Here is a 16,917-nt window from a genome sequence, read left to right on the forward strand (position 1 = left end):
ATACAATTTCACTAGAATGCTTGTAAATTTATGATAGTGTTGGTAATTTGCTATCGATTTACTTGATATAGAGTTATCTTTTCTATCAAAGAGACGAGAAATCTTCCAACGACTTGAAATTTTCCGACTTTCTTGTGATTGGACGCCGAAAATCTACCAACGACCTAAGATTTCAAATGAGTTGGTAATATATGGTAAATTTCCAATAGTGTTTTTACTTCAATTGTCACTAGCCCATCGGTGATTTAAGTGGGGGGTCGTGGCGGTGGGATCTTTTATTGCTCGAGACTAGTCAGGCATCATTCTTTGGTTTTAGCCCTATCTCGCCGGCGCATGTGACACCTCGATTATCAAAAAAAAAAATACACATTTCTAAGAACGCGACAACAAAACTTTTGACATTGCTCACAAAGTGATTGCGGCATAATCTCCTCCACGAAAATGGCAAAAAAAGAGTCCATTCACGTTCTTGGCATTTCTGCTCGCAATATTGGTAGGAGACCTGAAAAGTGAAAATGAAGTCCTTCTGCGAGTCCTCAGACCGGGCATGGAAAGAATGTGGCCCACCAAACATCGCTCTTCCTTCCACATATATAGGCAAGCTCTTGGTTTGAGGGAGTTGAAACTCACTGACCAAAGGTCAGTCATATAAGTGTGCATGAACGATTCATGCTTCTTCAAATCGATCCAAGTACACATGGAAATGGCAAGAGAGGGTGAGGTTGAGGACGTGCCGTTGCCATTGTCACCTCCAAGGATGAGGTCCATGAAAATGGCGGGGACCAATGCCTTTGGCCACAACATAGAGTACGTGTCTCAAGCCTACCTCAGCAACCGATACTCGGAGATTCAAATCCAGGACGAGGTCCCCGAAGCCAACTCCAATCGCCCTCTCCCGATATATCTCAAGGCAAGGGCTCCGTAGTCTCGATCTTTCCTGCTTTCCCTTTCTCTTGTAATCTTTTCGCGGAGTTTGGCAAGGTAAAACATGGGTCATATGAACTCGTGATGATGCAGTTTGAAGATGTTCAGTACAAGGTGAAAAGCAGCCGGGCTTCCGAGAAGAACCCGGTCAAAGTGGTAGTGTCGAAGGTGGCCTCGCAAAGGAGCATGGAGAACAGTAACTACAAGCATATCTTGAAGGGTGTGACCGGCGGTGTCGGTCCTGGGGAAATTCTCGCTTTGATGGGTCCTTCGGGTAGTGGAAAAACCACCTTACTGAAAGTGATAGGTGGGAGACTACTGGAAAATGCCACGGGAACAATAACTTACAATGACATTCCCTACACGCCAGCACTTAAGAGAAGGTTAGCTAATCAATGGACAAGGGCTTCTATGATAGAATGCATATATTGCAGCCTTGGCCGGTAAGCGAGATTCATGAAAATTAGCTTGATACAGTACTCATCTTGTCTGGCAGGATCGGGTTCGTGACGCAAGATGATGTGCTCCTCCCGCAGTTGACGGTTGAAGAGACCTTGGTGTTTGCTGCCTTCTTGAGACTTCCAGGCTACATGAGCCGCCAGCAGAAATATGCAAGAGTGGAGATGATCATCAAGGATCTAGGACTCGAAAGGTACAAGCAGTTCATCATGCTAATGCTTTAATTTCTAGACTTGAGACAAACCGAGTCACAGAGTAATTTTTATTTAATAAAATATAGATGTCGGCACACGAGAATTGGAGGAGTGTTTGTTAAGGGAATATCAGGTGGAGAAAGAAAAAGGACAAGCTTAGCGTATGAAATCCTTGTCGACCCGTCATTACTGTTGCTTGATGAACCAACTTCAGGACTCGATTCCACCTCTGCCACTAGACTATTGCAAATACTTGAAGGAGTTGCTAAGGTGTGCACCGAGCTTCTCGTGATTATATGGAAATTTCGAACCATTTATATGTTCTGACCACATTTGACCGTATTACAGGCAGGGCGAACGATAATAACAACAATCCATCAGCCATCGAGTAGGATGTTTCACATGTTCGACAAGCTCCTACTCATAGCAGAAGGCTATCCCGTGTACTATGGAAAGGCCAGAGAGGCTATAGAGTACTTTTCGTCTTTGAGCTTTATCCCTGAAATCGCGATGAATCCCGCGGAATTCTTGCTAGATCTAGCAACCGGACAGGTAAAGGACATCAGCATCCCTGAAGAGCTATCAGCCCCTCGGGGAAGCACGTGTACCGAGAAGACCGTACTCAAAGTGAGAAATCTGTCATAATTTGGACTTACTAGCTCATTTCTCATCCCTTTTAAAGGAGCTGATGAATGTTCTTTTCATCAAATATATCAGTATCTCCAACTTAAGTTTAAGACCCTCTTAGAGCCGAAAGAGCACGAGAATCACCAAACCACGAGGACGCCAGAACATCTTCAAGTGGCGATCCAGATCAAGAAGGATTGGACATTGACTTGGTGGGAGCAATTCCTGATACTGACGCGGAGAACATTTAAAGAGAGGTGCAGGGACTACATCGATGTGCTGAGGCTGATTCAGGCTCTCGGTGTCGCTCTCCTACTAGGCCTGCTCTGGTGGAACTCCAAGATTGCTACCGAGGCTCAACTCAGAGATCAGGTGATTTCTTACTACATTATTTAGACTTAAACTTGGGCCACTCGTTTCATTCTGGCCTGATAACTAGAACTCTTAGTGCTTGAGCTTGGAAGCATTTGAACTTTGTTTCGTTCATGCCGCGATGAATTTCACATCATTGTTAATGCAGGTCGGGCTGATGTTCTACATCTGCATCTTTTGGACCTCGTCATCTCTCTTCGGAGCTGTTTATGTGTTCCCATTCGAGAAGGTATATCTGGTGAAGGAACGGAAAGCAGATATGTACCGGTTAAGCGTGTACTACGTGTGCAGCACCCTGTGCGACATGTTGGCCCATGTTCTTTACCCAACCTCCTTCATGATCATTCTCTACTTCATGGCGGGGTTCAAGAGAACAGTGTCTTGCTTCTTCCTCACGTTAGGTGCAGTCCTTTTGATTGCTGTCACAAGCCAGGTAAACATACACCAAGTCAGGATTTAGACTGCCGCTACGTTGGAACTAACCGGTATTCGTTCCTCAACCCAGGGTGCTGGAGAACTGTTTGGGGCTGCGGTTTTGAACATTAAAAGTGCGGGAATGGTCGTTTCGCTGTTACTCATGCTGTTTTTACTCACTGGAGGATACTATGTACAGGTATGTTAGTCAAGTCCAGAATACAGTAGTCAGTCACCATAAGGACTTTACTAATTCGCTTTTACGACGCCTAAATATTGCTTAACCAGTAATGTATGATCTGTTTGTGAATTTTTCCCTGACTCGAGATTGAATATTTGTTTAGAGATTTTTAGACATTTCTAAGGACCACACCTAGGAAATCCATGTCTATGCCCTGGTTCGGATTGATGCTATGTAATAATCTAAATGCATAATGGAGGTATTATCAAAATCGACCACAAAGGGGACAAGGAAAAGGATGAAATAGAACAGATTCACATACCACTTAGTAAGCAATGTGGACACATTTGTCTATCCCAAGAACAATAAAATCACTAGATTCTATATCACCCAAGCAGTCGGACGACTCTCCACTACCCAGTGCTGTATACTCTGTACATCCATCGGAGGTGGAAAAAAGGGTACTAACTATTAAAAATGTACCAAGACACAAGTGCCAGAACCGAAAACCTTCCTTTGTATTCCCTGGCAGTTCTGTACTAATGGAAGGTATATTATTGTGGATTGCAGCACATACCGTATTTTATACGGTGGTTGAAGTACTTGTCATTCATGTTCCACGGGTTCAGGCTCCTCCTGAAAGTCCAGTACTCTGGCAACGAACTCTATGAGTGCAAGAGCCAAGGAGGATGCCGGAAGTTGCAGAGCTCGCCCTCGTTCGACACCGTGAGCTTGGATGGTGGTTTGCAAGAAGTGTGGATTCTGCTTGCCATGGCCCTATTGTACCGGATATGCGCTTATCTTTGTTTGCGCAAGAGAATAAGCGAATGTCACCTGTGATCAAACGCTGGATTGACTTGTGCAGCTGAGAAGATTTTCTTGCCATAAAAAATAAAAACTGACTGTTAAAACTCCCCCCTGTAAAGAGAAAGCTTTGGTTGATGCTAAAAACTTGATTGACATAGGTTTTTTTTGCAAGTATAGAGACATTTTACTCAAATGGTCTGTCTATTGTTCATGAAGTTTCGGGGTGAAAAATGATTTGGAACACGCCCTTGTGATGGTTTAACTTTAGGGATGAATTATCATGATTGGTTTTGCACATGACATCAGTGAAGGACTGTTGTATCTAACAAACAATCGCTCGATTTATATTTTGGCGTTGCAACTACGTCGGACGCCTATTGGTGACGACAAGCATTTTTATTGCAAGATGAAATCATGTCTTGGAACCTGACCAAATAGTGCTCCTAGGAATATGAATTCAAGATTTGCATAAACGTTCAACACTATTTTTAGCAAAACACACAACATAAATTCCAGAACAGAACGACCACAACTGCGTTTTGGAAGATACCTTTGCCATCCTCTATTCATTCACAGTTGTCCCTCCTCATCTTATGATATCAATTTAGGCAACACGTCAAGAGATCCTGCTATAATTAGAAGGGGATAGGCTGGATGAACCCAAAAAGTGCAACAGCAAAGGGATAAAGGATGGGTCCGTTGAAACAGCAGGATCCAAGGGGAAGATGTTCTAACGTTCTGAAAAAGAGTATAAGACCACAAGAAGAACCAACGGCATTTCTCAGTTTCCTTCAAGTTTGTGTTTTGGGTTTGTCTAAAGATATCGCTCTTTTCGATCCAATCATTCTGAGTCTTTCGTCCGGCGATCATCAGTAATTGCTAGAGAGGAATTCCGCGGCTTTTCGGGTTGTTTTTTTCCGCCTTCAGGTAATTCTGGAATCATTTCCCACATTCTTTACCTCCATGTTGATCCTGACAATTTCTCATCTTTTTGGCTCATCGCCATATATGTTCATCCGATCTGGAGGCAGTCAACATATCTCTTATCGTCGGTCTAGATGAGTTTCTAAATCACTACGTTGCAATTCCGAGATGAATTCTTTCTATTGAGATAGAACATTTACTCTCATCCGTGACTACTAGAGCAAATAATTGTTGCAACAGTATATTTTGGTCTGTCATTTTCTACATTATCATGGTTGAAATTACGATGTCTACTTGATGGACGAGATCCGGTATGCAAGCGCAATGCATTTCTCGACATGAATGCGAATAAGAACACGTCGCTCTCTTGTTTTGACCCTATAAAATGTGTTAAATTGAGATAGAATTTGGGACGACATTGCAAAGGCATCGCCGCAATCTAGTACTCGAACTTGTAATCAGGAATATCTATGATGATGACATGATAGATAATCTCACAATCATACACACACCATTTAGTATCTTTCTAAATGCTGCTAAACCTGTTCGGACAGTCACTTTTGCCTGGAAACTGTTCTCTGTGTTCATTTAATCACTCATGAGTTACTCATTTCTCTCTTAAATTCGTCTCTCTGGATAGATCTCTCGCTGGTCCGAGTGATGGACGAAGGAGAGAACCACAAGTGCCACAAGATGGAGAAATCTCTGAGTCGCAAATTCACCGTGCCGAAGCTCGATCTCGAAGAAATTAGCAAAAACTCGCCCTTCAATTTGTCGCCCCGGGCGGCCAAAGCGACGGGCGCTAGCAAGTCGAACTGCCTCTGCTCTCCCACCACCCACGTCGGCTCCTTCAGATGCCGGTTCCACCGCAACTCGAGCCTCTCTCGCGGCGGTTCGGTCGGCTCGAACCTCTCCGAACTGGGCTCCAAATCGAGCCGCCTCGGCGATTCCGTGGAGGCTCAGTGACGCTCGAGACGAAAAGGGTGCGATCTATGCTCTCTAATAATATCTGGGAGCATATGTTGACAATTTACTGTCAGAAGATAATGATCAAACGTGGTCCATAGTATATGTTGTGATGGATTTGGATTGAATATGATGTTAACTAGATCTGGGTGTGTGAGCACATTTCTATATCCTCGTATGGTTGTCGGTGAAGGTAGAAACTAAACCAAAACAAGGCAAGCAATGGTAAAACTGTGCTTTATCCCTTGATTTGCAAAGTATAGATGTGAGCAGAATCATGCCATTCATGTACAGCATGTGAGGGTCCATTGCTCGGGTAATTTGGGGTCTTGAGAGAGAGAGAGAGGTCATGCATGTAGGTTGGTTCATTGATGGATTGTACATTCCAAATGCAAAGGTCTGGTAAACTCGGCACAGCCCCTCCCCTCATCTGCAGTCCCTTCATAAATGGAAGAAGTTACCACTTAGCTAAGCCAAATTGTCTAGGATCATATGCAATGTGCTAAGCCAATTAGACTTCGCATGGTTATAGCGAGACTCTCCCTAATCCCGCAAGGTCAGATTCTTTTACATCGCGATTGATTATGTCCATTACATGGCTAATCGGCAATTAAGATTAAAACCTGTGCTCCAAAAAAAAAAAAAATCGATGATGTTGCCCGTCCAACGCGACCTTTGAACAAGACGGCAACTTTCGGAAAAATATCTGAAAACATGAACTTATTAGTAACTTATCTTTTCCTTAATTACGATGATATTATATAAGGGACATGTACCTTTCTTTTAGGAATATTGTCCAAAAAGTTATAAATTTATTGTACAATGGTCAATTCAATCATAAATTTTTTAATTGTGCCGATTTTATCCTAAATCTTTTGACAACTTACCAATTTAGTCCTAAACTTTCAATTGTGGCAATTTAGTTCTAAATTTTTTGGTAATTTGCAAATTTAATACTAGACTTTTTTACGACTTGCTAATTTAGTCATTTTGGCCAATTGAGATCGGAAATCACTGACGTGGACAACGGCCGGCCATCCTACGTTGCATTTTAAAAAAAAAATTCCTTCTTTTTTTTTTTCCTTTCCTTACCCTTCGGCCCATGGCCAGTCGCCAGCAAGGGTAAAGAAAGGAAAGAAAACAGAAAGGAAAAAATTCAAAATCTGTCCACATCAGTGCCGGCTACCATAATCATGCTACGTAAGATGGCCGGCCGACGTCCACTCACGCCAGCACTTTTAAGCCAAAATTGGTAATTTTCAAAAGGTTTAGGATTAAATTGGCATGATTGAAAGGTTCACGACTAAATTGGTCGCCGTGTAATAGATTTAGGACTTTTTGAACAATTATTCCCTTTCTTTTACCTCAAAGGGCATTTTAACATGGCAACGTGAATATTAACATGTTGCTGTATTAACGTTAACAACGCACGCAAGACAGATGATATCTTGTTGGTTTAAAGAAACACATTTTTTGAGCCCCAAAAAAAAAAGAAAGAAACACATTCAACTTGATTTCATTCCTCGTAACCGATACCTAACATTTATGGTGCGTTTGTTTTAAGGTAAACCTCATGACAAATTCAAAAAAATACTTTCCCCTTTTTAGGCTACGAAGAATTCATTTGCCCAACTTTAAACCTGCATATCTTCCTTTTACCATACATGATTTTTCATTAACCGATCATTTTCAGCAAATCAGTCGTGTGAAAGTCCAGAATACTAATTCAATCGGAGAATTCATTCACTCAAACAAATACACCCTCTCAGCAATGATCCCAACCGACGAGCGAAACAGCTGGCAAGGCGGCTTCTTTTTTTCTAAATTTTTTTCATGGTTTTAATTATAAAAAAAAAACACATTATCTTATACTTATTGCGAATTTCCGAAACAACGGCGATAGATGACAACATCTTCGCCCGCCGAATGAAATATTTATATTTTTTTTTCTCGTTTTTTTTTTTTGACAGAGGAGAAATTCTTAAAAAAGTAAAAAGGGTGAATTGACAGGCTTACCTGTCCCGTCTCCGTCCGCGAGAGAGAGAGAGAGATTAATCAAGTTTTAATCACCCCTCCCCTCCCCTCCCCACCCTTCTCTCTCTCTCTCTCTCTCTTCCCCCCGCCCGGTCACCTTCACAAATAAAGTACCGCGAGGCGCGACCACACCGAAAGCGATGGACGCGCCGCGGCGGCTCCACCTCCTTCACTTCCCCCTGCTTCTCTGAAGGTGAGGACCCTCTCTCTCCTTCCGCTTCGCGCGCTCTCTCTCTCTCTCTCTCTACCTCCCCTTCGCTTCCGCTCCCGCGATCGGTCGGTCGGTTCGGTCGGTCGATCGATCGAATCGATCACTGACCTAGCGATTCGATCGCCTGCTACTCCGCCGGTGGCGATGGCTCCTGATCTCCTCCGCCTGCCGCTCGGGAGGAAGTAGTTAAGCCCGTGCGTGTTTCTCCGTCGCGCGGATCGAGTCTTCTCTGAATCGTTCGGCTCGAGTTTTGTTGATGTGTCCGTTTTCTGATTTCGTGTTTTTTTTTTCGGTCTGCCTGAGCATCTGGAGCTCCTGTCCGCTGGGCTCGATTCGATTCGATTAGATTTACGTCGCTATTGCGGCGTTCGCCGTGAAGGTTCTGCGCGAGAGTTTGCGGTTGTTAGTTCCGTGATAGTTTGATGCTGTTGTTGTATGTAGGATTCTAGTTTTTTCTTTTTTCTTTTTTGTTTTGAAAAATTGAAATCTGGAAATGGAAGTTGCGTGCTCTGCTACGATTTAGTTCAGACCATTCGCGAGAGGAGGTAGGATTGCCTTCGATGAAGCTAATCGCTCGTAATTGTTTTTCATTACCGAAGAATTAGTTAAGTTGTTCTCCCGTGTCGTGCTTTTCGACTAGATAGCAGCCACTTCGTACGTCGATAAGATCTTGTTTGCGCTTTTCTTTAACCGGCAAGGGGACACTGAATCAGCGAAAAGCTCCGGCCTCACACTCTAATAGGATAAGTGTGGAACGGGAACGCCGATGTGTCCTCAACTTTTAGCTGAACTGGTATTTATCGGTGCTTTGCAAAAGATGCTGCACTAATTTGTTAGAAAAAGGACCTAGGTCTTAAGAATTCCGCCTTTGCCTTTTGCATGTATAATGGCTCTGCAATTGGTTAATAGCTTGGGCTTCTCACAGCCTCGGGTTGGTCAATAGATTATCCTGGAGGCACGTCTTGTTGGGCCTTGTGTAGCTAGAACTTTGCGTCAACCTCCGATGTATCGTGTTCATCTTTTTAGATCCAACGGATTAAACTGCTGCATGACCGGTGTTTTTTGATCTCGAGATCTTTGTCATAACTCCTTATGCTCTATATACACGCAGTTGTCTGGCTAAAGTTAGCTCCACCATGATCTACACTGAGATTATGATTACCCCAAAACATGCAAAGTACTCCTAGATAATCCCTTCGAGTGCTAACTTAACCATCTTTTCTTGTCACGGTCTTTCATAGTGTGAAATCACAAGGATGCAAACATCTTGCCGCTTAAACTTCTCCTCTCATGTACGATGTGAATGTTGTATTATGCTAAATTCCTGTTTGTACCGGTGAGCTATGGTATTTGTGATCAAGTCTCACTTCTCTGCTTCAGACATTAGGAGTTAGAAGATACTTATTCTACATATTTAGTTTTGCCAGTGTATTAGAGAAAGTTTTCGGAAAATGATTTGTATGCTTACATAAGTAGTGAAATGCATCTTTCAGCCTCACAGAATGTGTTTTGGTTCGATAGTTGTTTGGACTTTGGGATGTGTTAGAGGCACCTGTTTGTGTATAGATAAGATTTGATGAGTGCCATATGATAATATTGACCATTAAGCGGGCATTTAGCACTTCCTCGTAACTGGTAGAGAGGAGTTTTGAATGCTTGGAAACTCCTCATGCCTCACATTCGGAGTAATCTCATAGTGTAAATCCAGGTTTGAGTTACTGAAAAAGGGCATGACAGTATGGAAAGTTCTCTGTGTACTGGTTATATTATAATGCAGATGGGTCATGTTGCTTGCTTGAATGGATTCTAGAAAAACGAACTATTGCATGAGGAGTCCTTAATTTGTACTTATGGTTTGTATAACAAAGCATGGAGACTCTGTAAAATTGGTAATTGTTACTTTAAATGTGCATGATTTTTCCATATAATTAACCGAGGAAATTGCTTACTCTGTGTAATTTTGAACAGGTATGGAGTGCTTTGATGAGCAGATAATATCATGTTGCAGTGTATGGACGGAATAAAGCATTTGTTCGCTTCTATACTGCAGTGTTGTGATCTTGATCTGTATAAGCAATCGAGAGGCCTCGAAGATCCTGAGCTTCTCGCTAGGGAGACTGTGTGTATGCACTCAACTCGATTTCTTATCATTCTGAGGTTTAGATGGCATTCCATGGCACAACTTTCCTATATTTATGGTGAACCTGTGCCCTTCTGTTTCTAGCAATCAACTTTACTGATTAGGGCTCTATCTTTAAACTTACAGTCCCGTGCACAATGTATTGTTCAGATTCATATCATACTGATGATGATCATCCTATTATGTAATTCGATTATTTCTTTTCATAAAGTTATTTATTCCTCTAGTTACGTGCAGATTATCACTTCTTCATTTTCCTGAATGCAGTCAGTGTGAGTGAAATTGAAGCGCTCTACGAGCTTTTCAAAAAAATTAGCAGTGCTGTGATCGATGACGGTCTGATTAACAAGGTTGCTTATCATCTCTGTACTTTCATTTGTCATTTTTCTTTTGGTTGGCGTAAATTTTCTTTGTATTATCTTTTGTGTCGGTGTTAAAAAGGTCATTTGCCTGCTTCTAATTCTTTTTTTTTCTTTTAAGTTGCAATATTCTTCGTGATGCTGTAGTTCTCCTGATACAGGGTTATGTGCTCTTTACTTTTCATTTCTTGTCTCCGGTCGCTCCTTTTTACTGAATTTTTTCTTCATTATAAAAATCACAGGAAGAATTCCAGTTAGCATTATTTAAGACAAATAAAAAGGAGAGTTTGTTTGCTGACCGGGTAACGTGCTCTGTACTTTTCATCTTGTATGGAAGTCTTGGAAATTCTCTGCGGGGTCTTCTATTTACAACTACTTTACATGTGTTGGATTCTACAGGTGTTTGACTTGTTTGACACAAGACACAATGGAATACTAGGTTTTGAAGAGTTTGCCCGTGCTCTATCTGTTTTTCATCCAAATGCACCTCTTGACGACAAGATTGAATGTACGTTTTTATTTTTCAACTTTCAATCCCATTAGATGTGGTCATATAAGCTGCCTTGTAATGTTTGGCTTATCCCTGTAATGTATGAAGCAGTTTCTTTTCAACTGTATGATCTAAAGCAGCAAGGTTTCATTGAGAGGCAGGAGGTATGTGACATTTCTGGTTAAACTGAATTATACTGGAGTTACTTTTGTTTCCTTCATCAAAAACTAGGTTAATCATGAATAATCCACATAGGTGAAGCAAATGGTGGTAGCTACACTTGCGGAATCTGGCATGAATCTTTCGGATGATGTCATAGAGAGTATAATTGACAAGGTAGTTCTTCATTCTCATTTGACCTTTGTTTTCTTTACTCATACTATGTTTGTTATTCAGTAGAGTTTGGGTAGTTCCTTTATTATTCATTGAAAATAGCTTCTAAATCCTCTGCCCCCCCTCCTCTCTCCTTTTCTTGTTCTGTAAAAACTTCCTTCAGACTTTTGAAGAAGCAGACACAAAGCATGATGGAAAGATCGACAAGGAAGAATGGAGAAGCCTCGTTTTGCGACATCCTTCCCTTCTGAAGAATATGACTCTCCAATATCTTAAGTAAGTCTTTTGATTTGTACTTGGATGACTTTTGCTAGTGCAAAATATGGGAAAAAGGACTAAGAATGATTTCTATGTACTGCAGTGTGATAATTGAGAAACATGGTCTTTTTCATGACTTGATCACGTTTAGGTCCATTTAGCATGTACTGATGTTGAAGCTAAGATCACTACTACTTTAAACATGCTTGGCTTATTTAACCTCTGCATTGTCATGAGTCGCATATTTTGCGTGAATACTGTACCGACAGAGTGAAATTTTTATCATAAGAGGAAAGTCCGTCGACCCTTATCTGCTCTTTTTCTAGCTTTGGTGATATTTCCTTAATATGCTCTCTTTTACTCAATGATATATGCCAAACTTAACCCAAAGCATGAAAGGTCTTAAGTAAGCTCTATCCATTGATTTGGGTGGACATTGAAGTAATTCCTAAGTTCAGATGCTCATGTGGAACAGAACTCATCCTCATAATATTTTATATATAGTTTGACCAATCGTGGAACTGCCCAAACTCCTGAAGATCCTCTAGACTTTTTGGAGGATGATCAATTTCCCCATAATGTCAGCACTTTTTTAAGTTATTTTTTGGGGAAATTACAAATGATGAATCCTTTTAGGTGTGAAAGCATGTTTAGCCATCGATCATGTAAAAAGTTTTTTTGATTATAGGGCTTGAGGGGTTATGCCTCTGCTATAGTGTACATAGAATCAGCCTTGTAGAAGACCTGGCTTAGTTTTGCATCACCATGAGTATTCTTCTTTCTCTAAGTCAGCCATGGGAACAGCACGATAGATCGTATCTACTATTTCTTTTGGCCCTAGTATGAAGATGGTAGAGATGCATTCGTTGTTAAATTTGTCATCTCATTCATTCATTCTTGTTTTCTTCTTTTACCAGGGACATCACTACCGCATTCCCAAGTTTCGTGTTCCATTCACAAGTCGATGATTCATGACGTCAAAGACTCAAAGCTGCATTTCGAAATACTAGTGAAGATTTTGTAGTTTTTTTTCTTCTCTTTGAAGATATTGCGGCCACTGTGTATCAGTGAGTTCAGAAGAGAGATTTGTCGTTCTGATTGTTTGTAAATTCAGCTTTTGATGGAGTGTGTTTGTCTGTCTTCCTGCTCGAGATGCGATACGGATTGCCATGTTTCTCTGGGGCAAGAAATTGTTGAAGGCACTGGGATAATTCAGTTGATGTCCGAACATGCGGTTAAAAACTCCCTGTGACATTCTATTATTCTCATGCGTGTAGAAAATACTTGTGTAAATTGGATTTCAAACGAAGGGGTGATTACATTGATTGAATCTTACCTGCAACGCAATTTTCTGAAGCTCCCAATGTGGATGTCTGGCTGATGTTAAAACAATGTCGACGTGATTTTTTATTTTTTTTAATTTTCGCATTTGTCTTTACTTCCCTAGGGTATCAATTATTAGAGCTAATGAAAGCTACCGCGCAATGATGATATGGAGATAAAAGATGCTTTTCACATAAGTTATATGCTTGTGTCACCAGACTGCTCTTCGAAAACGAACAAATATGCACTTGTAGACGATGGTTCTCAAGGATTTGACAAGACCGAAATCTCGGACTATCAAACCCTGTGTTATAAAAGTTGCAATATCAGAGCTCATCGTCAGAGCACCACCAGGTAAACACGAAGTTGCACAGCTAAGGAGATCAACAGAGAGAGACGAAAGAGAGGAGGAATTACCACTATAAGAACCGATGATGAGTGAAAAGTGAACAGAAAACAAAACCGAAAACACAAGGACCAAAACGCTTAAGTTAAAATAGCACTAAGAGCAGCCGCAACTAAAAAAAAGGGAAAACACTAGTAACAGTTTTAAATCTCCAGGAGTTCCAAGTGCAATAACTTAATCAACTTCTTCCATCTTGCTGCCCTCGGCATCAACCTCCGCATCCTCCAGTGGGGGCATATCCGCATCAGCCTCACCTGCATCCTCATCGATGCTCAAACCAAGCTTCAACATCCTGTGGATTCTGTTGCCGAAGGTGTTGGGGTCATCCAGACTGAAGCCCGAGGTCAGAAGTGCGGTCTCAAAGAGCAAGAGGACCAGGTCCTTCACTGACTTGTCGTTCTTGTCCGCATCCGCCCTCTTCCTCAGCTCATCCATGATGGGATTCTCGGGGTTAATCTCCATTGTCTTCTTGCTCGACATGTAACCGGCCATGCTGTTGTCTCTCAAAGCCTGTGCCTTCATGATCCTTTCCATATTGGCGGTCCACCCGTACTCGCCGGTGACCAAACAGCATGGGGAGTCAACCACACGATCAGAGACCATAACCTTCTCAACCTTGTCGCCCAAGACATCCTTAATAACCTTGCACAGTCCCTCAAACTTCGCCTTCAGCTCTTCGCTCTTCTTCTTCTCATCCTCACTTTCATCAAGTTTTAACCCTTCCTTGGTGGCTGAGACTAGCTTCTTCCCCTCATATTCCTTGAGCTGGCCGACAGCATACTCGTCAATGGCATCCACCATGTAAAGCACTTCGTAGCCCTTCTTCTTAAGCTTCTCCAGGAAAGGGGAGTTCTCAACAGCCTTCTTGCTCTCGCCGGTGATGTAGTAGATGTCGCTCTGACCCTCCTTCATTCTAGTCACATAGTCCTTGAGGCTGGTCATCTCATCACCACTCTTGGTGGAGTGGTACCTCAGCAACTCAGCGAGCTTCGTCTTGTTCTGCGAATCCTCATGGATACCGAGCTTGAGGTTCTTTGAGAATGCCTCGTAGAACTTGTTGTAGTCTTCCTTGTTCTCCGCAATCTCGAAGAAGAGCTCGATGCATTTCTTGACAAGATTTTTCCTAATGACCTTGAGGATCTTGTTTTGCTGGAGCGTCTCTCTTGAAATGTTGAGTGGAAGGTCCTCCGAGTCCACAATACCCTTAACGAAGCCAAGATACTCTGGCATCAGCTCCTCGCAATTGTCCATGATAAAGACACGGCGAACATAGAGCTTGATGTTGTTGGGTTTCTTGCGGGTGTCGAAGAGATCAAAAGGAGCCCTTTTTGGTGCATAGAGGATGGCCTTGAACTCAAGCTGACCTTCAACTGAAAAATGTTTCACTGCCAAATGTTCTTCCCAGTCGTTGGTCAAGCTCTTGTAGAAGGCAGCATACTCTTCCTTGGTGATTTCCTCAGGCTTCCTCATCCAGATGGGCTTCTGCTTGTTCACCAAAGACCACTCATGAGACACTTCCTTGATCTTCTTCTTTTTCTTCTCTTCCTTTTCTTTCTCTTCATCAACATCCTCAACCTTCCCTTCCTCGTCCTTCTTGTCCTCCTCATCCTCATCATCGGAGATCTCCTTCTCGGTGGTCTTCTCAGTCCAAAGGGAAATGGGATAGCTAATGAATTCAGAGTGCTTCTTGATTAAGTCCTTCAGGCGACGCTCCTCAAGGTACTCAAGCTGATCCTCTTTGAGTAAGAGAGTGATTTTGGTTCCCCTACCAAGATTCTCGCCAGAGTCTCTGGTGACAGTAAATGATCCACCAGCTTGGGATTCCCAAATATACTGTTCATCATCATTGTGCTTGGTAGTGACGATAACCTTCTCGGCTACAAGGTATGCTGAATAAAACCCAACACCGAACTGACCAATCATGCTCACATCAGCACCGGCCACTAGTGCTTCCATGAATTCCTTGGTTCCAGATCTGGCAATGGTACCCAGATTGTTGACCAAGTCTGCCAAAATAATTCAAACAGTCAGTAAAAAATTATATTCAAGTAAAAGTACAACAAATCAGAGACTCACCAGCTTTGGTCATGCCAATCCCACTGTCAACGATGGTCAGTGTGTTGTTCGCCTTGTCAGGGATAATGTGGATGAAGAGCTCCGGTTGACCATCAAGCTTGCTCTTATCCGTTAAGCTCTCGAATCGGATTTTGTCTAGAGCCTATAAACGAATAAATTTGAATCAGATATGGCATTTCCGTAGGTACCGCCCAAAATAGACTCCACCATGATTCCATCCAAGTTATCACATTCAGTTAATGCCAGTATCACATACAATAGGCGTAGATGTTAAGAAAGATAGCATCCATACAACAATATCGCCATTAGTGTAATGAATGTCTTCCAATAGGTAATCCAATTCAATTCTTCGACTCGACAACATCAACATGAGACCTTCCGGCATGCATGATTCGCGACCCAGCATCTAAAATAAAAACAAATTCGTACTGCAGCAAAAGGATGACAAACAAGAGTACTTTCTATTTAGACTTTTCGCGAAAAAATAAGTGATTCGGAAAAAAAAAATTACAAGAATAAAAGGAGCCTAATTCAGAAACAAACGGAGCCCAATTCAGAAAAAATAAAAGTTATACTGCGGAACTTGATCTAGATGAGTCGCTTCTTTAATAACTAGAACCAAATGAGTCCCCAACAAGCCATACGCCCAAAAAAAAAAAAATCGAAACAATTGAGAAACGCAAGGATCTTCTTCAACGGCCTAATATCCAAAGCAATAGCCAACACATCCCCACTGGAGGATCTCACTCTAAACACTCTCGTCCCCTTTCCAGAACACGAGGAACGAAAGCGATCGCACCAAGACACCCTGGGGAGCGATAAATAAACCCTCGATCGTCCTCAAACCTAACAAGTCCCGTAACACCAGCTAGATCTCAAACGAGCACCGAAAACCACCATCCCGACGATCCGTCTCGGAAACCTTTCAAAAAACAAAAAAGGACACGACGCTGCCCGCGGGGGGGGGCCAACGGGGGGGGGGGGGGGGGGTTACTTACATCGGAGGCGTTGCTGATGATCTCCCGGAGGAAGATCTCCTTGTTGCTGTAGAAGGTGTTGATGATCAGGCTGAGGAGCTGGTTGATCTCCGCCTGGAAGGCAAACGTCTCCGTCTCCGCCATTGCCCTGGACCTTCAATCGCTCCCGCTCTCGCTCTTCGCTTTTTGGCTTGATCGCGAAGAAACGACGGAGGAGACGCTCGCGGCGAGGAACGAGCGCTGCGATTCGCGAGGAGGGACGAGATGGCAGAGGGAGGGAGGAGCGAAGAGCGTTTATATAGGGAGCTTTCCAAAGTAGGGTTTCTACTTTCTAGATCCTTCTATTGCTGCACTGTTATCGGAGACTTTTTGTATTTATAGAGTCTTCCTTCGATTTTTCTTTTTTTTTTTAATATTATTTTTCATTCCTTGTCTCGCGTAT

At 42.4% G+C, this 16,917-nt stretch overlaps 3 protein-coding genes across 5 annotated transcripts; 2 read left to right on the forward strand and 1 right to left on the reverse strand.

The window, feature by feature from the left end:
- Window positions 1–630: 630 nt before the first annotated feature.
- LOC115664075 (ABC transporter G family member 26) lies at window positions 631–4,082 on the forward strand. The gene is made up of 9 exons (XM_030586023.2): window positions 631–910; window positions 1,018–1,307; window positions 1,421–1,576; window positions 1,664–1,847; window positions 1,926–2,204; window positions 2,295–2,576; window positions 2,725–3,009; window positions 3,082–3,189; window positions 3,742–4,082. Exons 1-9 carry the CDS (start codon window positions 659–661, stop codon window positions 4,009–4,011), a joined length of 2,106 nt encoding a protein of 701 aa, XP_030441883.2. The 5' UTR covers window positions 631–658; the 3' UTR covers window positions 4,012–4,082.
- A 3,866-nt stretch (window positions 4,083–7,948) lies between these two features.
- On the forward strand, window positions 7,949–12,955 carry LOC115664104 (calcineurin B-like protein 3). 3 transcript variants are annotated; one of them, XM_056308847.1, is made up of 9 exons: window positions 7,949–8,095; window positions 10,082–10,236; window positions 10,521–10,603; window positions 10,855–10,914; window positions 11,012–11,120; window positions 11,211–11,266; window positions 11,358–11,438; window positions 11,599–11,711; window positions 12,611–12,955. In XM_056308847.1, exons 2-9 carry the CDS (start codon window positions 10,113–10,115, stop codon window positions 12,666–12,668), a joined length of 684 nt encoding a protein of 227 aa, XP_056164822.1. In that variant the 5' UTR covers window positions 7,949–8,095; window positions 10,082–10,112; the 3' UTR covers window positions 12,669–12,955. The 3 variants fall into 3 exon arrangements, with proteins under 3 accessions (XP_056164822.1, XP_030441914.1, XP_056164823.1); XM_030586054.2 differs by having other exon boundaries at window positions 7,950–8,095; window positions 11,214–11,266; XM_056308848.1 differs by lacking the exon at window positions 7,949–8,095 and adding an exon at window positions 8,158–8,307.
- Window positions 12,956–13,409: 454 nt separating this feature from the next.
- LOC115664064 (heat shock cognate protein 80-like) lies at window positions 13,410–16,748 on the reverse strand. The gene is made up of 3 exons (XM_030586011.2): window positions 16,497–16,748; window positions 15,499–15,640; window positions 13,410–15,428 (listed from the first exon to the last, which is right to left on the reverse strand). The coding sequence occupies exons 1-3, from the start codon at window positions 16,617–16,619 to the stop codon at window positions 13,597–13,599; spliced, it is 2,097 nt and encodes a 698-aa protein (XP_030441871.1). The 5' UTR covers window positions 16,620–16,748; the 3' UTR covers window positions 13,410–13,596.
- Window positions 16,749–16,917: the final 169 nt, after the last annotated feature.

Source organism: Syzygium oleosum, unplaced genomic scaffold (assembly GCF_021117445.2).
Source record: "Syzygium oleosum isolate NSW1041296 unplaced genomic scaffold, Sole_v2.1 Sole_v2.02, whole genome shotgun sequence".
NCBI lineage: Eukaryota > Viridiplantae > Streptophyta > Magnoliopsida > Myrtales > Myrtaceae > Syzygium > Syzygium oleosum.